At 46.3% G+C, this 27,984-nt stretch overlaps 1 protein-coding gene and 1 long non-coding RNA gene across 3 annotated transcripts; one reads left to right on the forward strand and one right to left on the reverse strand.

Annotated features, from left to right (window-relative positions):
• The first annotated feature begins 612 nt into the window (after positions 1-612).
• Positions 613-8,449, forward strand: LOC142068633 (uncharacterized). Its single transcript, XR_012664512.1, has 2 exons — positions 613-930; positions 8,245-8,449. It is a non-coding gene; the product is annotated as an uncharacterized LOC142068633 (long non-coding RNA).
• Positions 8,450-8,936: 487 nt separating this feature from the next.
• On the reverse strand, positions 8,937-27,525 carry TMEM170A (transmembrane protein 170A). Of its 2 annotated transcripts, none has more exons than XM_048817119.2 (3): positions 27,333-27,525; positions 15,523-15,624; positions 8,937-13,483 (listed from the first exon to the last, which is right to left on the reverse strand). In XM_048817119.2, the coding sequence occupies exons 1-3, from the start codon at positions 27,445-27,447 to the stop codon at positions 13,353-13,355; spliced, it is 348 nt and encodes a 115-aa protein (XP_048673076.1). In that variant the 5' UTR covers positions 27,448-27,525; the 3' UTR covers positions 8,937-13,352. The 2 variants fall into 2 exon arrangements, with proteins under 2 accessions (XP_048673076.1, XP_048673075.1); XM_048817118.2 differs by having other exon boundaries at positions 15,454-15,624; positions 27,333-27,520.
• Positions 27,526-27,984: the final 459 nt, after the last annotated feature.

Below are 27,984 nucleotides of genomic sequence, written 5' to 3' on the forward strand. Positions count from 1 at the left end.
TGGGAGGAGGGTTCTTGGCAGAGGATCGGACAGGCAGGACCATGGATTGTAGAGAAAACAAAAGTTCCAGTGATCCCAACTTTCTTCTACGCTTTCTGTGTAAATATTAAAGACCCTCACCCTGCCCCAAAGGAACATACCTGAGCAGGAAAGGCCACCCTAGCACTCAGCCTCTGAAAAAATGAACCCAACCCCTGGGGTCTCCCAGTGGTGCAAGTAGAATTTATTTCTTACCGGTATGCTGCACCAGCTAAAAGGAGGTGACACGTGACCCCCGCCCCCCATGACTCCTCACGTGACCCCACCCCGACCCCAGCCCAGGCCCCGCACTCTCTCCCTCCCCTCCCCATGCCGACAGATCCTCTGGCGCAGCTGTACCTCCTCCAGCCCAGCCCCACCCCCAGCCCTGTCCTCTAGCGTGGCTGCTGTATAGACCCCGGCCAGGAGACGCAGGCATGCAGCTGCGTGGAAGGGCTGGAGGCGGTACAGCCGTGCCGGAGGAGTTGCATGTTCTGCTCCATTTGCCACTGTGGTTCCCAGGAGAGCCCTGTAGTTTAGGGCTCTCCTGGGAACCGAAGCAGCAAAAGGAGCAGAATGTAAGGCCACCAGGCGGTCCCATGCTGGCAGCTCCTCCGGCACGGCTGTACCACCCCCAGGCCTGTCCTCTGCTGGGGCTGCTGTACAGACTCTGAACAGGAGACGAAGGTACACAGCTGCATGGAAGGCCTGGGGGCGGTACAGCCATGCCGAAGGAGGGCAGCCCCACGTTCTGCTCTTCCTGTGCCTTTCCAGTACACCGTACCAGCTATAAATAGCTTACTGGAACGGCGGAGCGGACCGGATCACCCTACTTGCACCACTGGGGCCTCCATACCTGTGTCCAGAAACAACACCTGGCTGGATGGGACCAAGTCCTGAGCTAGGACGGGGGTAAGGTCATCCTCCTCATCCTCCCTTTGGCTGCCCTCCCCAGGACAGCAGATCTGTCCTCCCAGAGCTCATGTGTTGGGATCTTGGCTGAGAAGCTGGACCGGTTCTATGTGGAATGGATGTGTGTCGTGCGGGTCACACCCAGCCTGCCACAGTGGATTTTGGTTACTGTAGACACATTTCTGAGGTCCTTCCCCTCCACCAGCTCTGCTACGCGATGTCCACAGTAGGGAGCTGCTGAGACACTGTGGGGATGGCTTTGGCTTTCCTGCAGCAGGTGCCCTGCCAGGACTACGTGTTCTCCTCACCCCAGAGACATGCATGACAATCGTTAGTGTGACGAATGGGGTTTATTCATCTTGTCATGTTGCACGTGAGTCTTACTGTCCTGTACTAATACTGTGTGGACCTGTTTCCCTGTGTGCTGCACCAACGCTTCGGTGGTGGGGATTGGGTGTGAGATTTTTGCTGAGGCCCTCTGCCCTGTTATTTGCACATAGGCTATGGCCAGTGCCTTTTGTAACTTGAGACCCAGGAGGGGGATGTGATCAGGTGACACTTTTTGCCCAGGAAGCAGGACAAAGAGCAGGCGGAGGAGCAAAGCGGGGAAGGACAGAGGTCGGGGCACTCTGCTGTGGGGCACTGGAAGGAGAGTCCAGGGCGTCAGGCCCAGGACTCCCCAAGATGGACTTGGCTAAGAGTCACTGATTTCTGTGCTAACAAGTTCTGTTCTGTGCTGTGTACCTCTCAACTAATAAACCTTCTGTTTTACTGGCTGGCTGAGTCACTGCTGACTGTGGAGTTGGTGTGCCATGCCCTTTGGCTTCCTCTGGAGCCCTGCCCCGGTGGACTCGCTGAGGAAAGCACACGGTGTGGAAGGGGAGGCTGAATGCTCTGAGGTTAAACCCAGGAAGGTTGAAGCTGTGTAAGCTTCTTGCCTTGACAACAGTATGCTCAAAGAGAGGAGGCTCCCCCAGAGTTCTGACGGACTTCATAGGGAGTAGTTCCAGAGCATTGCCTGGTGACTCTGTGACAGCTAGCTTTTCTCATTAGTGGATCTCAAAGGGCTTTATAAAGGAGGGTCAAGATCTGTCTCCCTGTTACAGTGGAGGAAACTGAGGCACAGAGAGGGGCACAAGTTCACACAGCAGGCCAGTGGCAGAGCTGGGGATAGAACCCACATCTCCTGAGTCGCAGTCCGGTTCTCTGTCCACAGCAGGTGTCACTCTCTAGGTCTAGGTGGAGTTGAGAAGGAGCTCACTTGGAAAATTTCAGAGTAACAGCCGTGTTAGTCTGTATTCGCAAAAAGAAAAGGAGTACTTGTGGCACCTTAGAGACTAACCAATTTATTTGAGCATGACCAATTTATTTGAGCATGAGCTTTCGTGAGCTCACGAAAGCTCATGCTCAAATAAATTGGTTAGTCTCTAAGGTGCCACAAGTACTCCTTTTCTTTTCACTTGGAAAATGACTTGCAAGTGAGCTCTGCATTGGCTGTTCGTATGGGTAAGGGGCTTCCAGGCAAGATAACCCCTCCACAGTAGGGTGCACAAAGGTGACCAGACAGGCTACTTCTGCCATGACTGGTACACGGTGTGCAGTGGGGGCGCTATTTGCATCAATAGCATTATCTTGATAGGGAGATGTGTTCACGTGAACTCTGCTGATTGAGCTAGTATCAGCTGAAGGTGACCCCTGCAAACTATTGGAGACACTGACATGACTGATGGCCAGTGAAACACCGATTGCACTAGATTTGTGTGTGGGTGCAAAGGCATTTCCTACTCACTAGAGGACAATTCAGTTGACTGACCTCTCATACCTAGACAAGGCCGGAGGTGCAGGGTGCTGTTTTTTGCTGTGGACTAATATAAACCTCACAGATCTACTGAAGGGGGCAGGGGTGGGGGAAGATGGTTTTATGCCACATTTGTACCCTCCTGGTCCAGGGATGAACCAGCCCATGCAGCAACATAGGCAGCCAGCAGGCCTCCTGCACTGCCTGATGGATGACAGTGCTGCTGCTTGCTCCTTCTCCCCCAGCTCACCTCTGGCTCCTCCACACACCCCAGCATGCACCCTGCACATGGGGCTATGGGGCAGGGAAGGGCATGTAGGGCAGCCTAGCCCTGTCTTCCACAATGCCTGCAGTTGTATATTCCCTTCCACCCCAGAAACCCTGGTTCTGTTAAATCTGGGAACCTTGCCTGTTGCAACAGAAGGTCAGATTTGGGCTGACTCCACTTTTACCCAACTCTACGTTGGGCCTGATTTTCCACTGCCCTGCACCTTGTGCAGAGTGGGTACATGCTACTGCCAATCTGCTCTCATGACTCCTCACACCCCAAAGACATTCTGTCCTCTGCCAATCCCAGCACCTCCAGACCCTGCCACTCAGATGCTGCTCCCCCACCCTCTGCTCTTAAGCAACTCTGGCTCCCATGGCCAGGATTCTGTAGCCTTAATCCCTGTTGTTTTATTAACTCACCCCCATTAAAGTCCAAAATACTGACTCATTCCACATCACTCCCCAAGGACATATCTGTTTATTGTGGTATTCTGCAGCACCCTGGCAAACTGGGATCAGGTACCAACCGCTGCACAACCCGCAGGGAGGTGCTCTAAGGAGCCTGTGCAAATTTGGGTGACGTTCAGATTGGAGCTCCCAGGCATCACTAACTTCCAGACCCAGGGTCAATGTGGGCTCTCACTTACCCTCATGTGACCCCATTCAAATGAAGAGGATCACACGTGTGTAACAGCAGAATCAGTGTCCCAAGGCAGTGGGCTTTAGTCTTGCTGAGGCACTCTCTGAGGAGTCAGAATTTGTATATTCCCAACAACAACAAAAAAGGGGTAGGGGATTCCTAGGAAACCAAACTTTTCACAATAAAATGTCATTTTTGATAGGAAATTTTGAAAGAAAATGAAATTTTTCCTTTCAGTTTTTGAAAACCCCCACATGTTGGAAATTTCATATTTAAGTTTCCCCCTTGCTCTAATTTCCCCCCTACTAAATGAATAGATTGGATGGGGGGGGGAGGGCGGTGTCCAATTTTCTTTTCTCTCTTTTTTCCCTTTTCCGCTTTTTTCAACTTTGGAAAAGTTACAGTGGAAGAAGGAAACGCTGAGACTTTATCACTCTGGAATCCTTTAAAAGATGAGGGCATTTTGAAAAGATCCAGAATCCTACAGTTCGCTTTTTCCTGTTGCAAACTTTTCCAAAGTTAGAGAAGTTTTGAAAAGTTACAGAGTGGGAGAAAACAAACAAATGAAAAAACCCTGGATATTAGTCATTTTTATTGCATCTTCTGAGAAAGAGGAAAGAAAGGGCTGGGAAGGGGAGAGAAAACAGAGAAATAGATAGGAAAAAAAAAGGAAATTTAACATTTTTGAAAAAGTAATGAAATTTTTTAAAATGGAAGATTACTTCAAACCCTGAAAAAAACGGGGGGGAAACTGAATTTTTTGTAAATGTTTTCCCCTAAGTTTTGACCATATTTTGGTGGTTCCATAATGCAATATCTTTTAGCTTCCAAATATTTGCCTTAAAAGCATCCGAACCTTGTGATACTGCTGCTAGGTATATTCTCTCCAAACGCCTTGCAAATGCCCTACATTCTAACTCTCCTTCACAGTCCTTTTGCCCAGCTCTGTTGAGCTTTTATGCCAACCAATTTCCACCAGCAGAGAAACTGGCACCAGCAGGAGAGTGAATTTGTGTGGGGGGGTGGAGGGTGAGAAAACCTGGCTTTGTGCTGGAAATGGCCCACCTGTTGATCACTTTAGATAAGCTATTACCAGCAGGACAGTGGGGTGGGAGGAGGTATTGTTTCATATTCTCTGTGTGTATATAAAGTCTGCTGCAGTTTCCACGGTATACATCTGATGAAGTGAGCTGTAGCTCACGAAAGCTCATGCTCAAATAAATTGGTTAGTCTCTAAGGTGCCACAAGTACTCCTTTTCTTTTTGCGAATACAGACTAACACGGCTGTTCCTCTGAAACCTGGCCCTTTGTGGTTCTATGTCTACATGGCGCAGCAGTTCAAACTACTGGCTGTGCATCTGAGCACGCCCAGGTGTTGTGCTGTGACACCCCCGTGTGGCCACTGCACAGATTCGCTCCAACCCTTCCCTCTTCTGTTCTCTTCACAGGGGAACCTTTCTTATCTTGCCACAAGTACTCCTTTTCTTTCTTATCTTGCATCCAAACCTGCAACTGTCCCCCTCCTCCAAATATATCTGACCTGGGCCAGCACAGTTTTTCTTTCTTCCACTTACATCTGAGTCAGAGCCCAGCCCAGTTCAGCCACTCCCAGTGCTGATCCCTGCCGTCAGCAGCTGTTATTTCTGCAGCAGCAAACACAAAGCCCTGAAGAGTAAGTGATCCCACCTGAATCTGGCTTTGCGCTTAGGCAGCAAAGGTAAACTCCTCCTGATTGTACCAAGCCCGAGAGTTAAGCAGCCCAGAGATGGTGCTAGGTCCAGGCTTGTCTGTTATCACTGAAAGCTGACTTTGTACCATGGCTGAGCCAGGCTGTGGGCAATGGGCAGGGCAAACCGCCAGCTGCACCAGTGAGTTAGCAAATCCCATGGCACCCTTTGCTGGCACAAAAGTGACACCTGGTGAAAGAATGGAGCATTTGGGACAAAACCAAGCCTGTTATATCTCTCCCCTTACGACCAGCCCAGCACATGTTCTCTGCTTCTCCCCTCTGCTGATCAAAGGGACACAGCTGACTGCAGCTCCTGGAATCACCATGGAACTGCCCATTAGTGGCATGTCCCAGCCCCAGTCGGACTCCTGGAATCTGTTCCCTGCTTCCACTCACGTCTTGTGGCTATCAGCCAGGGCATTCGGGGGTGGAATTCCCTCTTCAGAGTCAGCCCCCCAAATCTCCCCTCTGTGAGGGTTCACAGCCAAATGACCAGGAGATGCCTGAGCTGCTGTAGCAGGGCGAGGTGGGGAAGGGATAGAAGGGAGCCAGCTGGGCTCCCTGTCTGACCATCCCTCTGATCTGATACACAGCACCAGTGCAGCTCCCTCTCTGGGGACACCAGGTGTGGCAAGAGCCTCTCACTTTCGGGGGTGTGGGGGGAGAGAAAGCAACCCAGGCTTCCCTGAATGTGATGACTCCAACTCATCCCCTTCCAGTATAACAACCTTCTCCTGCTGCTAGCAAATGTATTTAGTTTTGTAGACAAGTGGTAGAAGTCTGTGCTGTAGCATTCACAATTCAAAGCTGTATTCATGATGGATGAAGTGGGGTGGTGACAGGTGCAACTAACAGAGTTTCTTTTTAGCTTTTTCATTCCCCAACGCCCCCACCCAGGAAATGACAGATGAAAATCTACATTAAAAGAATGTTAATTAGATTGAAAAATCAAGGTCCCCAAAGTTAGGAATTGCCAGAATTAAGATTGCTTGTGCAACCTACTGCATCAAGATACAGTTCTTAATTACATGACCACATATTCTTTTTTCCACAGGCTGCATGCCTCCTTCAGTGCACAGCTGGATAGGCCAGGGAACAGAATTAAGGTTGTGCAGACAATTGTAAAGCTGCAAATCTTACTTCTGAGGGCTTGACTTTGTAACCTAATTAACTTTCTTGGTATGCAGTTTTTTGTATGTGATCTATTCATAGCTTGAAGGAACCAGCCACAGCTCTACAAGTATCTCCCGAGAGCTCATTTGGTAAGGGAGGACATCTCTCTCTCTTCAGCACAAACCACCATAACCTCAGCCATATTTATTTCACACAGTATCAGGAATGAAACCAACCCATGCTCATAATAAATCCCATCATCACTCTCTCCAGAAGCTACATACCCTGCAAGCATCCAGGCCGTTGCAAAGAAAGCTGAGACCCATCTAGGAGGATCTGGCCTGAATTTGCTAATAAAGCTGGTGTTATGCCAGAGAACACCCTGGAGCCAGCCACTCCTGCAAATATGTTGGACATGTATAAAATCAATGTTGTGGGACCAATGTTGGTGACCCAGGTAAGAGTCTGCCTGTCACAGGGCTTCAACTGAGAATGTGTAGCTTCTACTTCAGTTTCCAGGGAAGAAAAGCAGCTGAAGAGATCTAGAAGTTCACTCATCTCTGTTCTAAGTCAAAGGGACCCAATCTTGTCTTAGTTACACCTGTGCCACCACCGTGATGTTAATAGAGTGGCAGTTGTGTAGCAAAGAAGAGAATTTAGTCCAAGGTTCATATAGGCATCCAGGTACCAGAAGCAAGACACAAATCATTCATTGCCATCTCTTTCCATTTCTCAGACCAGAGTGGTGCTTTGCTTTGCTGCTGATACCAAGACAAGTTTGCTCGAGGAAAAAGCTGGATAGACTCAGACATTTATTATGATCCAGATCAAACCCCCTTGGCCATGTGCTGCTCACATGAACAGCTCTGATAACGTCTCCGCTCATTGGCTTTTCTCTGCACTCCAGCCACTGCTGGCACTGAACACTTCCTGCACCCACTGCACTGTTTGCTCCTGCTAAACACAGAGTAAACGCCCCTCTTTTGAGTAAACATTTTGCAGTTGTAAAATAAACACTGTTTGATGAATGAAGTGAGAAGCCAGGACGTTTCTGGAGTCCTGAGACGTTCGCGGGGCTGCAGGTCACTGTGAAAGCTGGGAGTGTCTCAGTAAAACCAGCATTTGTAGTCACTTCACTGGTAGGCCCCAGGATCATCAGGGCGCAAGACCACTGTGATTTCCCACTCTTGCAGATGGATAGGGAATAAGTGAGGATGTGGTTTGTGTCTTCTGGAAGTATGATGGGGTTAATCTTCCTCCCTCTCCAGTCATTCCTCTCCCCACCTCCCCCAATCTTCCAGTGTCCCCATCTGCATCTCACCTATGGCCTTGGGTCCCATGTGCTCCAGCTGCATCCCCCGTCCTGCCTCATCTGTGTCTCCATGTCCTTTTGTCCCCCCCACCCCAATATTTCTCCCCCCTTCAACCCTTGTTCTTATTTGTGCCTCTACCTGGCCATGAGAACTTGATCAGCTTCCAACTTTGGGAGGTCCAGCAGCTGCTGCTACTTCTCCTCCAGTCCCTATTTCCACCTTCCCACACACAGCTTCACAAGATCTATGCTCCCCCTTCCTTCCAGAAAGGTGACTATTGGCCCCGCCCCACAGCAACAGCCTGGATTTGCTAGCTGTGTTCCCGGAAGGAAGCAGCGAGCACAGGAAGGTGTGGGCCAATTGCCATCAAGGCCAGGAACCCACTTTCCTGGGGCGGGTGCTTCAAACATGAGTGGAGTTTCATTCTCCCCCTTTTGTGTGCTTGCTGCAGGCAGAGAGGACGGTGGAGGACAGTGTGCAGGGAATTCTGAAAGTGCTCTCCACCCTCTCTGAGAAACACCATGGGATCGTTGTGGACTGGACAGGAAGAACTGTGCCATGATGAGAGCCTGGCCTACAGGAATGATTTCACCAGCAGCGTACACAGGACATCCTAGCATCCATCTGCATCTCATGAATAAACATCTCTGTCTGAACTAGCGTTGTTACTGAGTCTCTCTCCTCAGTCCTACAAAGAAGCCTTTCAGGTTATGGGTTCAGGACACAAGGAGGACATTTCTTTTAAGGAAAATTATTGCCTAGTAGTTAGAGGGGAGACAACTCTGCCATTGACCTCGTGGGCCCTTGGGCACATCACTTAGTCTCAGTCCCCGTTGCCCCCCCCATGCTTCCTAACCCCTGTGTAGCATTTGGAGAGCCTCTGATGAAAAACAAAGTATTACAATAGCAGTTATAGACACTAAATTAACTGTGCACGATCCAGCTGAGCTTACTGAAATAACAGACTCCAGGCACGGGGAAGATAGTGTGGATTTCCATAGACAACAAATTGGACTTTTACCAGGAAATTCACCTAATGCTCTATCTATATTAGCTCATTAAGACAAAGCAACAGAAACCAGTTGAATATGAAGCACCACTATCCACCCTCCCACTGCTCTACAAAGAGGATGTACACAGGTCTGCTTCACAGCGATCATTAGAGTTTATTGGTAAACAGCTACACCAGCATTAGAAGTGTCAGTAGAAAAATAGAATTTACTTTTACATTGTTTTCTGTTATACAAAATTTGTTCATATTGGCTGTAGCAGTGAGTGAGATAGAAAGGGAGGCTGATTTGGTTCAAACCAGCACACAGTATGTGCACACACATGAACAGCAGGACCATGAACCTCTGCTCCAGGCATAAAATGACTCCAGTGCAGAAGGCCTCTTGACAGGCTTTTTGCTTCACTTAAGCCTTTGATCAGGCTCTCTGGACTAGGGTGAAATGCACCTTCAACAGTCAGGCAACAGAACCTATGCTTTCACATTTTTCTACAAGTTCTTTGCTAGTTGTGGTCATTTTGCCCCATGATGCAGTGGGAATTGCACTGCACCCAAACAAGCCTGTGTCATTTTAACAGCCCCATGCAACAGCTACACAGACTTGTGATAAAAAGTTGGTGACAAAGAGCTACCTTCTAGGCATGAACTGTTATTACAGTGTCTTCACTGGCTCTTAAGATTCAGTCCCTCCCTCCCTCCCAGTAAATATTTTTATGTACAGGCTGAGGGCCAGATCCTCCGTTTTTGTAAACTAGCATAGCCCTATTTATTTCAGTGACGCTACATCCATTCATACCAGCTGAAGATTAACTGTGAGCTTCTACTTGCTTAATTAAAGTTTAAAAGGACATTAAGGAACTGAGCAAGCACATTTGATGGTGGGGGTGGAAGACAGACGTTGCTTTTAATAATGGATTTGTTACACCAGCACAAAAGCTCTTCTTTTGGGTTTGGTTTATTGTGTGGGAAAGGAGAGAGAAGGATGTCTCCTCTGTAGCCTTCTGCATTTTAACAGAGCGTGGAGAATAAGACCAGAGAACACTGAAGATAGCAGAGCACTCATGAAGTTTCCCCTATCACTAAAATAATATGAACAGCCTTGCCCCTGTGACTCAGTATTTGATAAGACCTGATTGGTCACCTTTACAAGACCGCTCCCTGAAAAATTCACTGGACCTGGGCAAATTCAGATAAACACTACAGATAACAAATCATTCAACACTCAATGCCTACTGAAGATGCATATTCACACTCTTTAAGGTGAGCAGATAAATGGTAGTTAAGGAAATTAAATAGGTAGAAAATAGAGCAGCTTCTAGGTCTTCCAGTTGCTCTAAGCCAGGGATTCTCAAACTGGGGGTCGGGACGCCTCAGGGGGTCACGAGGTTATTACATGGGGGATTGCGAGCTGTCAACCTCCACCCCAAACCCTGCTTTGCCTCCTGCATTTATTATGGTGTTAAATATATATAAAAAAAAGTGTTTTTAATTTATAAGGGGGGGTCGCACTCAGAGACTTGCTATGTGAAAGGGGTCACCAGTAAAAAAGTTTGAGAGCCACTGCTCTAAGCCATTTTATCTTCATATTTGTTCTAGCTCATAATTATGAGTTTGTTTCATTCAAGTTCAAACCACAGCAATTAATGGTCAAAAGCACAAAGATGCCCTCTGCTAGTGAGTGGCAATGGAAAGCAGCAGTGCGCTACCTGTGAGCTGAGAGATCTTTTAGGAGAACTTTTTGGCACCAGCTCCCGCCTCCCACCACTGCTTCCTTCACATCCCTACAGGAAGAGTCAGCAGCAGGACAACAAAGTTTCCTCTCCAACCCTCTGGATTTGGGGACTGCTGGTTCAACAAAACTGACTGTATAGATGAGGGCACCTGCTCTCCAGCTTCATTTATCCCTCTGGATTGTCCTCATGAGAGACCTGCAGATTCTCAGCTCTTTCATGTCAGAATATTATGAAGCCTTTTCTGCTAAGCTCTCCCATGGGGTATGATCCTTGCTCTTGAGGGAATTCAAACACGGGGTGGGAACACAAGCACAGGGGTCACTGCAAATGTCTGGAATGCCAGTTTCTAGTGGCCCCCATAAAGAAAAGATTCTAAGATATTGAGTGTATCTGACAAGAGCCCCATGGCACAAGACTTTTATAGATGAAGGAGTTTTGTACCCAACAAAATTCAGGATCATCTGCAAAGCAAGCTGCGTTTAGGACATGGGCTATGCTGTGCAGATATTGGAGATAAATGGGAAAGAGGACAGGATACAAGGTGACTTTTACATAGCTCATTTTAGACTGCTTTTCCTCCTTTCAGACTCTTGGAAAGGAGTCTGAGGTAGCTAAAATAACCAAGCCTGAGCCACTAGGAGAGATAGATACAAGGGTAATAATGACAGCCCTGTCCATGCAGCATAACACATGTAGGATACATTTAGAATTCCCAGTGCTTAGTACAAGTTACTTGGTGTTCAGTGTGTTACAACAGCAGTTACATTTAATTTGAAGCTTTGCCACCTAAAGACTAGGCATTCACATGAAAGCCTCTCTCAGATTATCCCACAGCTTGTATTTTTTTTTTATTAAAACTAGACCAGTCAGCATTAGACCGATTCTAGGAAAGCCTCATCACAATAAACTGCCTCTCCAGATAACTGTTGATGTGCAATAGAAGACTATTATGCTAGGACAATTTCTTTATGCTGCAAAAAGTGCAATACCTCTCTTCTGGCTGTTTATGGTAGATGGCATTACGTAAGGAGGAAGTGATGGGTGTTATTGTAAAAGGAAGCAGGAATTTAGATGTAAAAGGCAATTTGGTTTGCCAATAAAATAATTAAAAACAAGTTCAGTAAAAAAAAAAATCAACGATTTTTAAAAGTGTCTCCTGAGGAGCAGATGCCGTACTAATGGACACATCTGATGCTTCCCTTGTAGCAAGTGGATCTGGAAATGCAAATACATTGCCCTCGGCACCATGACAAACAGCAGGGAAGCTGCAGATGGCTACATAGCCTTAAAGGAATGGTTAGGGTTAGTCCCCAGGCCCTAGAGAACAAAGAAAGCACATGGCTGTACAAGGGCCCTTACTGCACAAGTGCTTCTGTCAAAAGGGCAGAGAGTGAAAGAAGTTTAAAATCCTTTCCTTAAAAAACAAACAAAGAAAGGACAGAAGAGATCATGTTTCCTGGAAGTACTAGTCACTGAAGGAAGGGCAAATCACCCAGGCACTTTCTTGGACCCCCCCAAGACGCATCCAATCTACAGAGACATCTCAGAGATGGTTAGGCCCAGATATTTAGAATGGAGGATGTGCAAGTGGCCCATTAAGACACACAGCTGGCACATGCTGTGACTCATGGAAGCCAGATGCAGAATTCTAAATCTCTGGACCTCTGATTAGTATAACATCAAATTAAAACTTGAATTACCTTCATGCCACTGTAAACATGTTAAGACTTTAAGTACTTAAAGGGAGAACTAACAAAAGCTTAATCAAAGTCAGGCTTTTTCAAGGCATGGAGATCAAGAGGGATACATACATGATTTACAACTACTTGTTGCTGGGGTAGTGGTCATTCACCAGAATTTGCCTCCTTAACAGAAGGTATATGGTGGCTGGTAATTTCACTGTAATTTCCATTTCTAAGTATCTAAAATGAGGTTTCCTTTTGCTGCTCCCCCCACTAAACCCAACAATTATCATTAGAAAGGTGTGTGTGGGGGGGAAGGCCAATTAATATAGCTCATAAAAACTGCATTTCACATCTTTAAAAAGTGTTTTAAAAGGTTCATCACAAAGCGTAAAGTAGCGAGAGGTCAAAGCATTCACTGAACTCTGTACCTGCCAGGTCACTCAGTAGTAACATTTCTACAGCAGAACCTCTCTATGTCACATTGTGGATTCTTTCTGTTGCTACAACAGTTCATTGTTTGCAACATTATACTAAACGCTACTAACCCCAGAGGCCGGCCCTCCCCCCCCATCCTATGACTTCTCCCCCCCCAAAAACCTTGGCACTTAATGTTACCAAAATGTAACAAAATAAATGTTAATAAATTAGCTTCAGTTTCAACCAAGTCTACAACAGACTGAAGACTGATCAAACAGTATATTCTGGTTTGAAGATGATAATGCTTGCAGTAGCATCTGTGAAATATTTAACCCCTTATTTTCCAGGGAAGCATGGACACAGCTGTGCTACAAGAAAATCAAGACAAGCTTTTTTACTGTGCCTGCTTTTGTACTTTAGAGAAGCCAAGTTTAAACAAACCAACGTTGTGTTGAGGAACTTCATCTGGAGTGCATAACCCCTCAGATTAGATCTCTTCCCTAGTTTAAATCATTCTGCTACCAAATCAGCGACAGAACCAGGCCTTTAGAAAACCAGACACATAACACCTTCCAGGTATGTCCAGGATCTTCGTCTCATGCTGTTTTCTGCCCAGAGCTTGAAAAATTGCCATATTCATGGACTACCTCTGCCACGCAGTCGAAATCTTCTCCCCTCCCGATTTGATCTTCAGACTCAAGTCTCCAGAGGAATGCTATAGAGTTGCTAAAATCCGTGAGAAGGAAACCACCATCACACAGAACGTTTGCCCCACACCTAGAGTAAGTGCTTCGAAGGGGATCATTTGTTTTGCAGCAGCTCTGTAAACTCCAGCAATAGCTGCACCTGATAAGAAAAGAGCGTTAATGTGCTATGGCAAGTTTGAGATAGAAACTTTTAGTCATACACAGGAATGGACAGCAAGGGCCAATCTCACAGTCTGGTCTATTTTTGTATGTTCAGCTTTGGTAATTTAGATGTCCAAACCACTGAATACGTTGGAGTTTTACATCTAAATAAAAGAAAATAATCATGCTAGCAAATAACTGTGCTTGCAAAAAGCAATATAAACAAAATTTTGCCTGGTCTTTGTAAAGTCTCCAGTCATTAACCAGACATCTGTTTAAATCAAACACCTGAAGTACATTTTAAAAACTAAGTAGTTGGAAAGAATTGCTCTCTTTATTCAGCAGTTAAGACTAGAGTCTTGATTTCAACATTTTCTTCTCCAACTGTTCACTTCATTAATGCCTACAACAGCACAGAGTTCTTAGCAAGACATGTCAGCATTCTTTTAATGTAGTTTTAACTATGGAACAGCCCTGTCCACACTTAACAGCCACCAAAGGAGGGTTTAGTTTCCCAGCCACCCTATCAGACTGTCACAACACCACAATTAACATGGAGGTACTGCGATTTTATTATCCTATAGGTGATCACTGTTGGCAGGTTTTACTATAGGTGGTATACATATACACATGTGCCGGATGCATTGTTTACCATCCTCACAAGTTAAGGAAAGTAGAGAGAGGTTCCGACAGGAGAGGAGACTGGATACTACAGAAGGACCTGGGGCAATGGAAGGGATTTCACTGGGGAAAATGCAAAACATTTTATTTGAGACAGACATATACTCCCAGTACAAGGTGGGAGTATGGCAGACAGAGAGAGAATTCGGGACTGGATCCTATGAAGGACAGCAGTAGCACATTACACGTTCATTGCAATGTGATACCAATCACAGTCCAGAAGTAAAATGGGATAATAATAAAACCTTGCTAATGCCTCATTGAATGGCGTATTGTATGGGGCTTCTTTAGATAAACTGTTTATTCAATGAGTTGTGGGACACCGTAGACCAGAATCTTTTGTGCCCATGACTCATAATCCTTTGTACAGTTTCAGGCAAACATACAGATCACTGGGAAAAAGAAAAGGAGGAGGACTTGTGGCACCTTAGAGACTAAGAAATTTATTTGAGCATAAATAAATAGCTCAAATAGCTGTAGCTCATAAAAGCTTATGCTCAAATAAATTGGTTAGTCTCTAAGGTGCCACAAGTACTCCTTTTCTTTTTGAGGATACAGACTAACACAGTTGCTACTCTGAAACAGATCACTGGGAGTGGCTGGTCATTACACATATTGAATCTATTTCCCTATGTTAAGTATCCTCACACCTTCTTGTGAAGTGTCTAAATGAGCCATCTTGTTTATCACTGCAAAAGTTTTTTCTCCTGCTAATAGCAGCTCATCTTAATTAATTAGCTTCTTACAGTTTGTATGGCAACTTTCACCTTCTCTGTATGTATGTATATCTAAATCTTCTTACTATATGTTCATTCTATGCATCCGATGAAGTGGGCTGTAGCCCACAAAAGCTTATGCTCTAATAAATTTGTTAGTCTCTAAAGTGCCACAACTACTCCTGTTCTTTTTGCGGATACAGACTAACATGGCTGCTACTCTGAAACCTGTCATACAGATCACTGTAAAATATTTTAAATATATTTCAAGTCTGAAAAAGTGACTAGACGTGCCACAGTTAGATTCCACATTTATCTTCCAGCTCAATGTTAATTGTTCTCCATTTGAGCCTGTTTTGAAATCCTCCGTGAAAGACACTAGAAAAAGAGAGCATTAAGAAACTGTATGGGAAGGTCTAACTTAAAGCACATGGGGCAGGACCCTTACTTTGAGATGTTAGTTCCTTTCTCATGGGGAAGAAATAGCATCCCACTTCAGCAAGCATCTGAAGTGAACTCTCACCAAGAGACACCCATCAGTCAAATGAGTACTTTGGAAAGTCTAACATACTTGTTAAGATTCCAGCAGAAATTGGTCCCACGATGCCCATCAACAGGATGCTTACAGACATGAACCTACCATATTTGTGATGTCTGAGGGTGAAGAGCGCCAGTAATCCCGCAGGTATGTGGAAAAAGAGAGAGGACACCAGTGCCCACAGGAATACACCATACCACATTTCTGCAAGGCAAGGAGAAAGAGAGTTGACTCAGGCAGGACACTTCACCGTCTACCTGAACACAACAGCCGCTACCAAAGGCTCTGTCATAAATATACAGCTAAGGGTAGCATAATATCCCTCCCTTACCTATAAAGGGTTAACCAGTTCAATTAACCTAGTAGGCACCTGACCAGAAGGATCAATGGGGAAAGAAAATAGTTTCAAATCTGGAAGGGTTTGTTTTGGGCTCTGCGGGTGTTCTCTCGGGAGACAAAAGAAAAGACCAAGCAAGTAATCCAGCTCCTACTAAAATAATGTTACAAAAATAGTAAGTAATAGCAAAAAATGCATTAAATTATCTTTTGTTTTAGCTTGTAAATTTTCCCTGTGCTAAGAGGGAGGTTTATCCCTATTTTTTTTTTTTTTTTTTTGGTAACTTTAAAGTTTTGCCTAGAGAGGAATCCTCTGTGTTTTGAATCTGATTACCCTGTAAAGTTACCTTCCATCCTGATTTTACAGAGGTGCTTCTTTTACTTTTTTTTTTTTTTTAATACTAAAGTTCTGTTTAAGAATCTGGTTTCCCTATTTGGTTGGTGTAGTATTCTCAAGCCTCCCAAGGAAAGGGTGTGAAGGGGCTTGGGGGGATATTTTAGGGAACAGAAACTCCAAGTGGTCCTTTTCCTAAATCTTTGTCTAACTCACTTGGATGGCTACTGTTGCCACTGCAAAGGACAAGAAAGGATTTGTGCCTTGGGGAAGTTTTTAACCTAAGCTGGTAGAAATAAGCTTAGGGGGTCTTTCATGCGGGTCCCCACATCTGTACCTTAAGGTTCAGAGTGGGGAGGGAACCCTGACATGGTGGCAGAGATGGGATCATTTTAAACCAGAAGCACAAACCTCAGGATATTAAAAGGACATGAAAAACAGCTGAAACTCAGACAGATGGAAATTGATGCACAAGTGCCCAGAAAAAAAGCTGCTAGGGAGGCAGAAGAGGCTGCCCACAACAGCGCGGTGAAGGCAGAAACGGACAGAGAAAAAGCTGCTAGGGAGGTAGAAGAGGCTGCCCATGAGAGAACTATGGAGGCCCAGAAGCATGCTCAGAAGGAGAGGGAAAGGGAGAGGAAGCATGACCTGGGTTTTGTCTCTTCAACTCCATAACAGCCTTCAGCTGCTGACTCCACTTCCCCAAAAATCCACAAATGGGAGAGACTATGTCCGCAGTATGATGAATCCAGTGATATTGCTGAATATTTCCTCACCTTTGAGAGGCTGTGCACCCTCCATGCAATTCCTGATGATCACAAGATGACCACATTGGTAGAAAAATTAACTGGAAGAGCTCTGGACATATTCAACAAGATGCCTATTGAGGATGCTTTTAACTATGGTAAATTTAAGGATTTGGTTTTGAAACAATTTCAAATTACACCTGAAACTTACCAAGTAAAATTTAGAGCCCTTAAGAGAGGGGCTGGACTAAGTAACGTGGCTTATGTAAACCAGATAAAGGATCTGTTAAATAAATGGGTCAAAGCCAGGGATGTAACTAGCTTTGAAGGAATGTGTGATTTGGTTGTCCAGGAGCACTTCCTGACTATGACCAATGATGATGTACAACATTGTTTATGGGATAAGAAAATGGACTCAGCAAAAAGTCTTGCTTCTTATGCTGATCAATACAAGCAGTCCCAGACCGTCTAAAAGGCGGGGCAAATCAGAACAAAACGGGTGGAGGTAGCAAAGAGGAACAACCCTGGTAGCAGTTTGGGTGGATACCGGAAGGGACACCCCGAGACCACACCCTACCACCGAGGACAGCCCAAGGCCCCAACTACACCCCAAGGAAAATCCCAGACACCTTATCATCCCACCACACCATTCTCCAGCAACCCACCCCACCCCAGTGACCTGTCAGCTGGGTGATATTTTAAATGTAATGAGCTGAGGCATGTAAAGACCAACTGCCCCCAAAACCCAAATAGATTACAGTTCATTGCACCGGGGTCACACCAAAGGTCCTCAGGCCCAGATGCCTCCCAAATACCTTCAGAGTGAAGGGAAACTGTGAGTGTGGGCGGGAAGAAGGTTATCATGTGGAGGGACACTGAAGCACAAGTGAGAAAGAGTCCTGTGGCACCCTATAGACTAGTAGATGTACTGGAGCATAAGCTTTCGTGGGTGAATACCCACTTAATCGGATGCACCCATGAAAGCTTATGCTCCAATACGTCCGTTAGTCTATAAGGTGCCACAGGACTCTTTGCCGCTTTTACAGATCCAGACTAACACAGCTACCCCTCTGATACTTGAAGCACAAGTGTCGGCTATCCACCAATCCTTAGTGGACCCCAGCTTAATCAACCCAGAGGCCCAAGTGACGATTCAGCCCTTCAAGTCAAACTCTTTTGACCTGCCTACAGCCGAGTTGCCTGTCCAGTATAAGGGCTGGTCAGGAATGTGGACTTTTGCAGCTTATAATGATTATCCCAGTTCCATGCTGCTGGGGGAAGACTTGGCCAACCATGTGAAGCTAGCCAAGAGGGTGGGAATGGTCACCCGCAGCTAGGCTAAGCGAGCTGTCACACATAGCTCTGTCCCTGAGCCTTCTACAAGGGCCCAGTCTGTGATACCAGAGACCCAGACTGAGGTGGTGGAACCAGACCCCATGTCAACGTCTGCAACAGCCGTAGTGGATCCAGTTGCAGAGACCCAGCCAGAGCCAGGCCCAGAACTGGAACTGGCGGAGCAACCAGCACCAGAACCATTGCCAGCACTGAGTCCAGCCCTTGCAATCCCGTCTACTGCTCCACCACCAGAGGGCCTCACCGAGCCTGCGCTGGCAGCAGCGGTTAAACCTGCGCAAGAGGCTCAACCGGAGCCTGAACCCCAACCTAGCGCACCCATGGAGAGCAGGTCACCATCCCTGGAACCAGCCCCGTCCCCTGCGTAGCTTCCCAAGGGACCAAGCCCAGGTCCACCATCCAGTGAGGAACTGAGGTCTCCAGCATGAAGGGAACAGTTCCAGGCAGAGCAGGAAGCAGATGAAAGCCTCCAGGGAGCTTGGACGGCGGCACAGAGCAACCCACCGCCTCTCAACTCTTCTAATCGATCCCAGTTTGTGGTAGACAGAGGACTTTTATACATGGAAACTCTTTCTGGTGGGCAGCAGGAAACTGGCATCCTCAGAGACAGTAGTTCCAACTAAGTATCGGGTAAAGCTCTTGAGCTTAGCCCACGATCATCGTAGTGGCCATGCTGGGGTGAACAGGACCAAAGACCATTTGGGGAGGTTCTTCCACTGCGAGGGAATGGGCAAGGATGTTTCTACCTATGTCCGGTCTTGTGAGGTGTGCCAAAGAGTGGGAAAACCCCCAAGACCAGGTTAAAGCCCCTCTCCAGCCACTCCCCATAATTGAGGTTCCATTTCAGCGAGTAGCTGTGGATATTCTGGGTCCTTTTCCAAAAAAAGACACCCAGAGGAAAGCAGTACATCCTAACTTTCATGGATTTTGCCACCCAATGGCTGGAAGCAGTAGCTCTAAGCAACACGAGGGCTAAAAGTGTGTGCCAGGCCTTAACAGATATTTTTGCCAGGGTAGGTGCCCTCCGACATCCTTACGGATTCGGGAACTAATTTCCTAGCAGGAACCATGAAAAGCCTTTGAAAAGTTCATGGAGTGTTCACTTGGTTGCCACCCCTTACCACCATCAAACAAATCGCCTGGTGGAGAAGTTTAATGGAACTTTGGGGGCCATAATATGTAAATTCGTAAATGAGCACTCCAATGATTGGGACCTAGTGTTGCAGCAGTTGCTCTTTGCCTACAGGGCTGTACCACATCCCAGTTTAGGGTTTTCACTATTTAAACTTATGTATGGCCATGAGGTTAAGGGACCATTACAGTTGGTGAAGCAGCAATGGGAGGGGTTTACGTCTTCTCCAGGAACTAACATTCTGAACTTTATAAGCCATCTACAAAACATCCTCCGAGACTCTTTAGCCCTTGCAAGAAAAAACCTAAAAGATGCTCAGGAAAAGCAAAAGGCCTGGTATGATAACCATGCCAGAAAGCATTCCTTCAAAGTAGGGGACCAGGTCACGGTCTCGAAGGAGCTCCAGGCCCATAAGATAAAAGTATTGTGGGACGGGCCATTTACGGTCCAAGAGTGCCTGGGAGCTGTTAACTATCTCATAGCTTTCCCCACCTCAACCCTAAAGCGTACCATGTTAATTCTCTAAAGCCCTTTTATTCCAGAGAATTAAAGGTTTGTCAGTTTACAGCCCAGGGAGGAGATGACGCTAAGTGGCCTAAAGGGGTCTACTACGAAGAAATAAGTGATGGTGGCGTGGAAGAGGAGAACCTCTCCATGACCCTTCAGCGTAAGCAGTGACAGCAGATCAAGAAGCTGTGCATTAGCTTCGTACCAATGATCTCAGCCACCCCAGGATGGACCGAATGGGCATACCACTCCATTGACACAGGTAATGCTCGCCCAATTAGAGCCCAACCTTACTGGGTGTCTCAAGCCAAAACTGCTATAGAACGGGCAATCCAGGACATGCTACAAATGGGCATAATTCGCCCCTCTAACACTGCATGGGCATCTCCAGTGGTTCTAGTTCCCAAACTGGATGGAGAAATACGCTTTTGCATGGACTACCGTAAGCTAAATGCTGTAACTCGCCCAAACAACTATCCAATGCCACGTACAGATAAGCTATTAAAAAAACTGGGACGTGCCCAGTTCATTTCTACCTTAGACTTAACCAAGGGGTACTGGCAAGTACTGCTGAATGAATCCGTCAAGAAAAGATCAGCCTTCATCACCCATGTAGGGCTGTATGAATTTCATGTGCTCCCTTTCGGGCTGCAAAATGCACCCGCCATTTTCCAAAAACTTGTAAATAGTCTCCTAGTGGGATTGGAAAAATCTGCAGTCGCCTACCTTGATGATGTGACCATCTTTTCTAATTCATGGGCAGAACACCTGAAGCATTTGCAAAAAGTCTTCAAGCGCATATAAGAGGCAGGACTAACTGTTAAGGCTAAAAAGTGTCAAATAGGCCTAAACAGAGTAACTTACCTTGGACACCAGGTAGGTCAAGGAACTATCAACCCTCTACAGGCCAAAGCGAATGTATCCAAACTAGCCTGTCCCAAAGTCAAAAAAACGGGTCCAATCCTTCTTAGGCTTGGCCGGATATTACAGGTGATTTGTACCGCACTACAGCTAAATCACCGCCCCACTGACAGGCCTAACCAAAAAAACCCAGCAAAATGCAGTTCAGTGGACTGAAGAGTGTCAGAAGGCCTTTAACCAGCTTAAAGCAACACTCATGTCTGTCCCTGTGCTAAGGGCCCTAGACTTTAACAAACCTTTCCTAGTAACCACAGATGCATCCAAGCGTGGTGTGGGAGCAGTTTTAATGCAGGAAAGACCGGATCAAAAATTCCATCCTGTTGTGTTTTGTTTCTCAGCAAAAAACTGTCTAAAAGGGAAAGCCACTGGTCAATCAGCAAAAAGAAATGCTATGCCATTGTGTACACTCTCAAAAAGCTACGCCCATTCGTTTGGGAATGGTGTTTCCACCTGCAAACCGACCATGCTGGGCTAAAGTGGCTTCATAACATCAAGAATAATAACAAAAAACTTCTTCGGTGAAGTTTAGCTCTCCAAAATTTTAATTTTAAAATACAACACATTTCGGGAGCTCCCAACAAAGTGGCTAATGAACTCTCCCGTAAAAGTTTCCTAAAATCAACTGGTTAAAATTGTCCTTAAAATGTGGAAAATATTGTTAGTTTTTATATAATCAGTAGTATATCTAAAGGTGCATGTGTCTTATTAACTCTGTTTTCTCCTAAAGCTCCAGAAAAAAAATCACAGCCAGTGTGAAGTAGGCTGTCCAGCACAGTCTGTGATTTGGGGTGCCTGTCATAAACATACAGCTAAGGATTGCATCAAATCCCTCCCTTACCTGTAAGGGGTTAATCAGTTCAATTAACCTAGCTGGCACCTGACCAGAAGGACCAATGGGAAAAGAAAATACTTTCAAATCTGGGGGTGGGGGGAAGGCTTTGTTTTGGGCTCTGTGGATATTCTCTTGGGAGACAAAAGAAAAGACCAAGCAAGCAATCCAGCTCCTACTAAAATAATATATCTAATACTACAAAAATAGTAAGTAATAGCAAAAAAATGCGTTAAATTATCTTTTGTTTTAGCTTGTAAGTTTTCCCTGTGCTAAAAGGGAGGTTTATCCCTGGGTTTTTTTTTTTTTTTTTTTTTGTAACTTTAAAGTTTTGCCTAAAGGAAAATCCTCTGTGTTTTAGAATCATAGAATATCAGGGTTGGAAGGGACCTCAGGAGGTCATCTAGTCCAACCCCCTGCTCAAAAGCAGGACCAATCCCCAATTAAATCATCCCAGCCAGGGCTTTGTTTTAAATCTGATTACCCTGTAAAGTTACCTTCCATCCTAACTTTACCAAGGTGCTTCTTTTACTTTTTTTTCCTTTATTATAAAGTTCTGTTTTTTAAAAATCTGGTTTCCCTATTTGGTTGGTGTATTATTCTCAAGCCTCTCCAAAAAAGGGGGTAAAGAGGCTTGGGGAAATATTTTAGGAAACAGAAACTCCAAGTGGTCCTTTTCCTAAATCTTTGTCTAACTCACTTGGTGGTAGCAGCAGTACCCACCCAAGGGGGGGAAAAAAGAATTTGTGCCTTAAAAAAGTTTTTAACCTCAGCTAGTAAAAATAAGCTTAGGGGGTCTTTCATGTGGGTCCCCACATCTGTACCTTAAAGTTCAAAATGGGGAGGGAACCCTAACAGGCTCCTATCAGGATTGGGCTCCCACTGTGCTAGGTGCTGTACAAACACACAGGATGACAAAGTTCCTGCTCTAAAGATATAGACCATGTACCCTAAGAGTGTCCATGATGTAAGGGACCAAGCTGTGACCTCACTACACGCAGCTACAGAAGTTTGCTCGGATTTGGGAATGGCAATGCTAAGACGACATTCGGCCATTACAAATGCCTGCCCTAACTTCAGAACAATTTGAAAGTTACATTGTAGTTTTGGAATTGATGTATCACAAGTGTAAACAGCCCTGTAATAATCCCTTGAGCGTCTACAATCTGATCATTTGTTTATTATAGCAGCCAAGATACAGGCACAATTCTCTGAATCTCTTCATGCTACCAAAACTTATTCCATGCTGGAGGGAGATCAAAGGAACACCAAATTGTTTTGGAATAGGAACCTGAAAAAGCAGTAACTAGACAGAATACTGCACTGGTCTGCATCGCTGTCAGAAAATGAGCCTTCTTAGTGGAGTTGGGGGAAGGTAAGGAAGAGATCAAGAGAGCAATTTCTTTAGCATGGCCAAGGGATATGACTATGCATTGCACACCATGATCTAGCTTGAAAGTGACACTGAATAAGAATGGTAGCACCTCCTTAGCAGGAAAATTGCTCCCCACAGTATAGTCAGACTTGCTCAGTTTTGTGACAATAACATGATTGACTGCTTTTTATTCCAATGAGTCAACACAACTACTGCTGGATTCTATGCTGGCTGGTGCAGAGTGGAACAACTGCAGGGCCAAATTCTGCCCTCATTTACACTCATGCAACCCCATTCAGGACAAGGGCTAGAGCTACCCTTGCAGGCAGGATGTGACCTGTTGCTTTTGTTATTGGTGATGATTAGGGCCCTACAAAATTCATGGCCATGAAAAATGTGTCACGGACTGCAAAATCTGGTCTTTTGTTTGCTTTTACCCCATACTATACAGATTTCACAGGGGAGGCCAGTTTTTCTCAAGTTGGGGTCCCTGACCCAAAAGGAAGTTGCAGGGGGGTTACAAGGTTATTTTAGGGGGCTCCCGGTATTGCCACCCTTATTTCTGTGCTGCCTTCACAGCTGGGCAACTGGAGAGTGGCAGCTGTTGGCCAGGCACCCAGCTCTGAAGGCAGCGCCCCGCCAGCAGCAGCGCAGAACTAAGGATAGCAATACCATACCATGCCACCCCTTCTTATGTGCTGCTGCCTTCAGAGCTGGGCGGTCAGAGCGCGGCGCCTGCTGACTGAGGGCCCAGCTCTGCAGAAGTAAAGGTGGCAATACCAGACCAGGCCATCCTTACTTCTGTGCTGCTGCTGGCGGCGGTTCTGCCTTCAGAGCTGGGCTCCCGGCCAGCAGCCACCGCTCTCCAGCTGCTCAGCTCTGAAGGCAGTGTCACAACCAACAGCAGTGTAGAAGTAAGGGAAGGAGTACTGCAACATGCCCTACAATAACCTTGTTCCCCCTGCAAAATCCTATGACCATGAAATTGACCAAAATGGACGGAATTATTTAGGGCCCTAGTGATGATGCACAAGCCAGATAGAAGCCATATTGACCTGCATATCCCCAGCTGAGTTTGCAGGACTGGCAATTAAGGAAAAGTTGTATTTGTAAACTGACTAAATAGGAGATGGATTCACCCAGACAGTCAACATGGAAGCAAGTTTTGGTGCTAGGGCACCCTTAAAATCTTATTTGAGTATTTAAAAAAAATTCTAGTACTGACCCCGAGAGGAAAAAAAAACCTAAGTGCCATGGCATAAAGATCCTGTGTTATTTATCTGCTAGATTTCTGCTGGAAAATTAGTTAACAGCTTGGATTTCCAACACTAATGGGCTGTTTGAAAACCACATCCTTGAGTCAAACAGCAGAGTACAGTAATAAAGAAATTTATAAAAGCAGCAAAGAGTCCTGTGGCACCTTATAGACTAACAGAGGTATTGGAGCATAAGCTTTCGTGGGTGAATACCCACTTCGTCGGATGCACGTAGTGGAAATTTCCAGAGGCAGGTATAAATATGCAATCTATGCTATTACTTGCAATTTGTTTTGATCCTTTGACAACTATTGCTCTGATGAAGTGAGCTGTAGCTCACAAAACCTTATGCTCAAATAAATTTGTTAGTCTCTAAGGTGCCACAAGTACTCCTTTTCTTTTTGCAGATACAGACTAACACGGCTGCTACTCTGAAACCTGCTCTGCACCTGTTCTTCTAGATAATAGCTGCCTCTGAACCTGAGCAATAAGGATGCCTAGAAACAGAAGGCAACTTTTTACTCTTGTGTAAGTGTAGTACTTCAGAAGCCAGGACAACAGCTTGGATTCAAGCATCATTAGGAAGCAGTTAAATTAAGTTGGCAGAAAAACTGACTGAGTTTTTCTTCCCATGATGAAATAGAACTCAACTTGTAAGCTTGCTGACAAGGACTCCTGCACTACTTCTGCAGAAGTTATTTCAGGTTAACCAAGCAAGAAATTTAAAATCTTGTAATGTGACAAGTGTTAATACCACAGATTCTGGAAACTTTTTTTTGAGTGTAGGGACTGGCGTCCTGATAGCTCTGCCAGAGGACTAAAATGATGATCTTTGAGAACCACTGTTGCTATTGTGAACATCCTTTGAAATGAGGAACTCCTGCTGTACTTCTCCTTTGTCTTATTACTTATTATTGTATTACAATACCAAGCTCTGTATGGATATGCACTTTCAAGTCTTGCTTAATCTTTTTAAAATAACAAAAGCGCTACAAATTAATTAACTCTCCCTCGAAAAAAAGTTATCAATTGTACCTCTGAATTGAATTTGCCACTACAGCGATGCATCTATTGCTTTGTTAATGCATTATTTAATGCAGTTGGAGTCGTAACAGCTTACCGATTTTAATAGAGTTGGTTCAAACAAAATGCATTACCTGTAACTCCTTGTTTTGTTTACTAATCAAACAAGCTTGCCACTTCTATATTCTGCACTCAGAATAATACAGAATTCTTAAATCAAAATTAAATATTCTTCTAAAAAAATCTGCTCTAGGAATTATTTGGGGGGTGTTCTCTGGCCTGTGTTATACAAGAGGTTAAACTAGAGGATCACAACGGTCCCTTCTGATCTTTGAATCTTGAGACATATAATATTTAAATATAGCACCACAGTAGAAAAGCAGCTTAAATACTGCAGCGAACGAGGTCTCAAGTGTAGAAGTTAGAGAAATAGCCAAGGACTTTTTTTTTAAATTCCCCAGTGAGATCGCTGTTAGAAAAGCCTTCCTACTGAGTAAACAAAATCGAGTTCCCTCTCACTGTTCTCTAGAACGAAACGAAGTTCAGTAAAACACAACCTGCATTTGTGACTGAAGTGATACCAAACCTGTAATGAGATTCCTAGTAGTTTTTAATGCAAGCAAAGCTACCCTTGCGTCTAGCCTCTCAACAATTAACCAAAGAGCAGCCCCTTTTTACACTTGCTTCAACTAGCAATACTGTAATACTGTAATAATCAGAAAAGGCTTCACTCCAAAGCTCCAAACTACACACAGACTGTATGTATCAGACTGTGATATTGTACGTACACTGTAAGTCTGCAGCCTGTTTTTGCTCACACTGTAAACTTGTCCCTTTATTTTAAATGCCATTCTCTATACGGAGTGTCAAATGTCATGAAAACTGGAGAAGCAACTGTACTGCCAAAGATATCCATCCATACAGGGGACCAATAATAAAGAGGATTAAGCACATAAGAACGGCCATACTGGGCCAGACCAAAGGTCCATCTAGCCCAGTATCCTGTCTTCTGACAGTGGCCAATGCCTGGTGCCCCAGAGGGAATGAACAGAACAGGTAATCATCAAGTGATCCATCCCCTGTCCCCTACTCCCAGCTTCTAGCAAACAGAGGCTAGGGACACCATCCCTGCCCATCCTGGCTAATAGCTTTTGATTCAAGTGACCCCTATTTGTACCCACATTCATTTAGCCGGGGGGGGGAGCAGTTTTTACCTACAACTTTTAAAATAGAAGCATGGTTTTGTTGGCTGGTGCATGTGGGACACAATCAATCAATTGATTTTAAAGGTTGGAGTCACTGCCTGATTGCACTTGACCTATTACTGTCACCAAGAACACTTAGCCACCATTTCTCACACCTGCTTCCCAGGCATTTACCATGTTTCAAAACTTGCTGAAGGCCTGGCAGGGTTTCGCTTGAATCTAGGGGCAATGCAAACACATTTGATGAGCTTCTTTCTAGGAGAGACACCACAATTCTGTTCTCTAACCTTACCTACTTATAGGACATTTTTACAAAAGATTCCCAGTGTGGCCATCACCTAATCAGAGATCTCAAGGGTAGGAGCCCTGTGGGCAGGCTCTAGCTGATGGTTTCAGCACCGCCACAATTAGATTTGCTCAGTTCTGGTCACCCTTTCTTAAAGGACAGACGGCAGGGGGGCTTGGAGCCAAGCACTGAAAACTGTGATTCCAGAGCCTGGCACTGCTCAGTTCAGACAGAGAATGTGACCAGAACACACAGACTGATGAAGGAAGGGGGGGGGGGGGGCGGCGGCGGAATCGGTCCCGGGGGAGAAGGGGCGGATGTGGGCGCAGCTGGAGGCTGTCCTGAAAGGCGGGGCTGGGACCGGCGCCGGGGAACGGACGGGGCGGGAGCGGCGGCGGCCGGCTTCCCGGAACTTGGGGCGAGCTCAGGGTCCCGCAGGGACGGGCTCAGAAAATGAAGCGGGGGCGGGTCTGCGGTCCCGAAGGATGGGGCCGGAGAATGGACCGGGTCGGGGTCCCGGAAAGGGGCGGGGCCGGGAGCCAGGTCCCGGAGGGGACGCGGAAGGGCGTCGGGGTCCCGGAAAGGGGCGGGGCGGGGCCAGCCCGGTACCTGGGAAGCTGACCAGCGGGGTGGTGAACAGGGTGCCATTGTCCACCCGCGGCACAAGGCGCAGGCTCAGGATCTGCTGCAGGAGCCCGCCCGCGCCCGGCTCGCTGCTCTCCATTCCGCCGCCATTAAGGGCAGGGAGCAGCCTCGGCGCCTCACCTGAGAGGGCCTCCCGGAATTCGTCAGCCCGCCCCGGCGGAACGGACGGCTCTGTGCGCCAATCGCACCGCGGATCGCCGGTCGGGTCCCGCCTCTCCCCATGACAGACAAGAGCCTCTGCCCATTACCCCACGGTGCCTAGAGGGGTGGGACGCCGCTCGGCTACGCTTCCCGCCCTGACACTCTCGCAAGCGCAAGTGCGCCCCCCGCGGGCGGAGGGCGCCGCACCAGCTCTGTGCGCTCAGAAGCTGCTCCATGCCGGGGCGGGTCTCCGGTCCCCGCCCCGCTTGCTGGCAGCGCTCCCGAGCCGATCCTGCACGTGCAGGGGCCTCAGGCTGCAGGCACTGTCCGCAGTCCTGGCCCCCGCGGGTCCTCCAGCTTTGACCGGCGCCTCCCTCCGCTGCAGACGTGAGCGGATAGCGGGGGGGAGCGGGCTCACTGCTCCTCTCAGCGCAAGGCCTGGCCACCCCTGCACAGTGACTTCGCTCCGAAAGCC

This window comes from Caretta caretta, chromosome 12, assembly GCF_965140235.1.
Source record: "Caretta caretta isolate rCarCar2 chromosome 12, rCarCar1.hap1, whole genome shotgun sequence".
In the NCBI taxonomy this organism is placed as follows: domain Eukaryota; kingdom Metazoa; phylum Chordata; order Testudines; family Cheloniidae; genus Caretta; species Caretta caretta.

Excerpts from the sequence above, each read along its gene's own strand:
- TMEM170A (XM_048817118.2), bottom strand. The coding sequence starts at position 27,447 with ATGGAGAGCAGCGAGCCGGGCGCGGGCGGGCTCCTGCAGCAGATCCTG. Across the intron at positions 15,625-27,332 it reads CCCGCTGGTCAGCTTCCCAG|AAATGTGGTATGGTGTATTC; the intron begins GTACCGGGCTGG and ends CTTGCCTTGCAG. Across the intron at positions 13,484-15,453 it reads TTCTGCTGGAATCTTAACAA|GTGCAGCTATTGCTGGAGTT; the intron begins GTATGTTAGACT and ends TTTTCTTATCAG.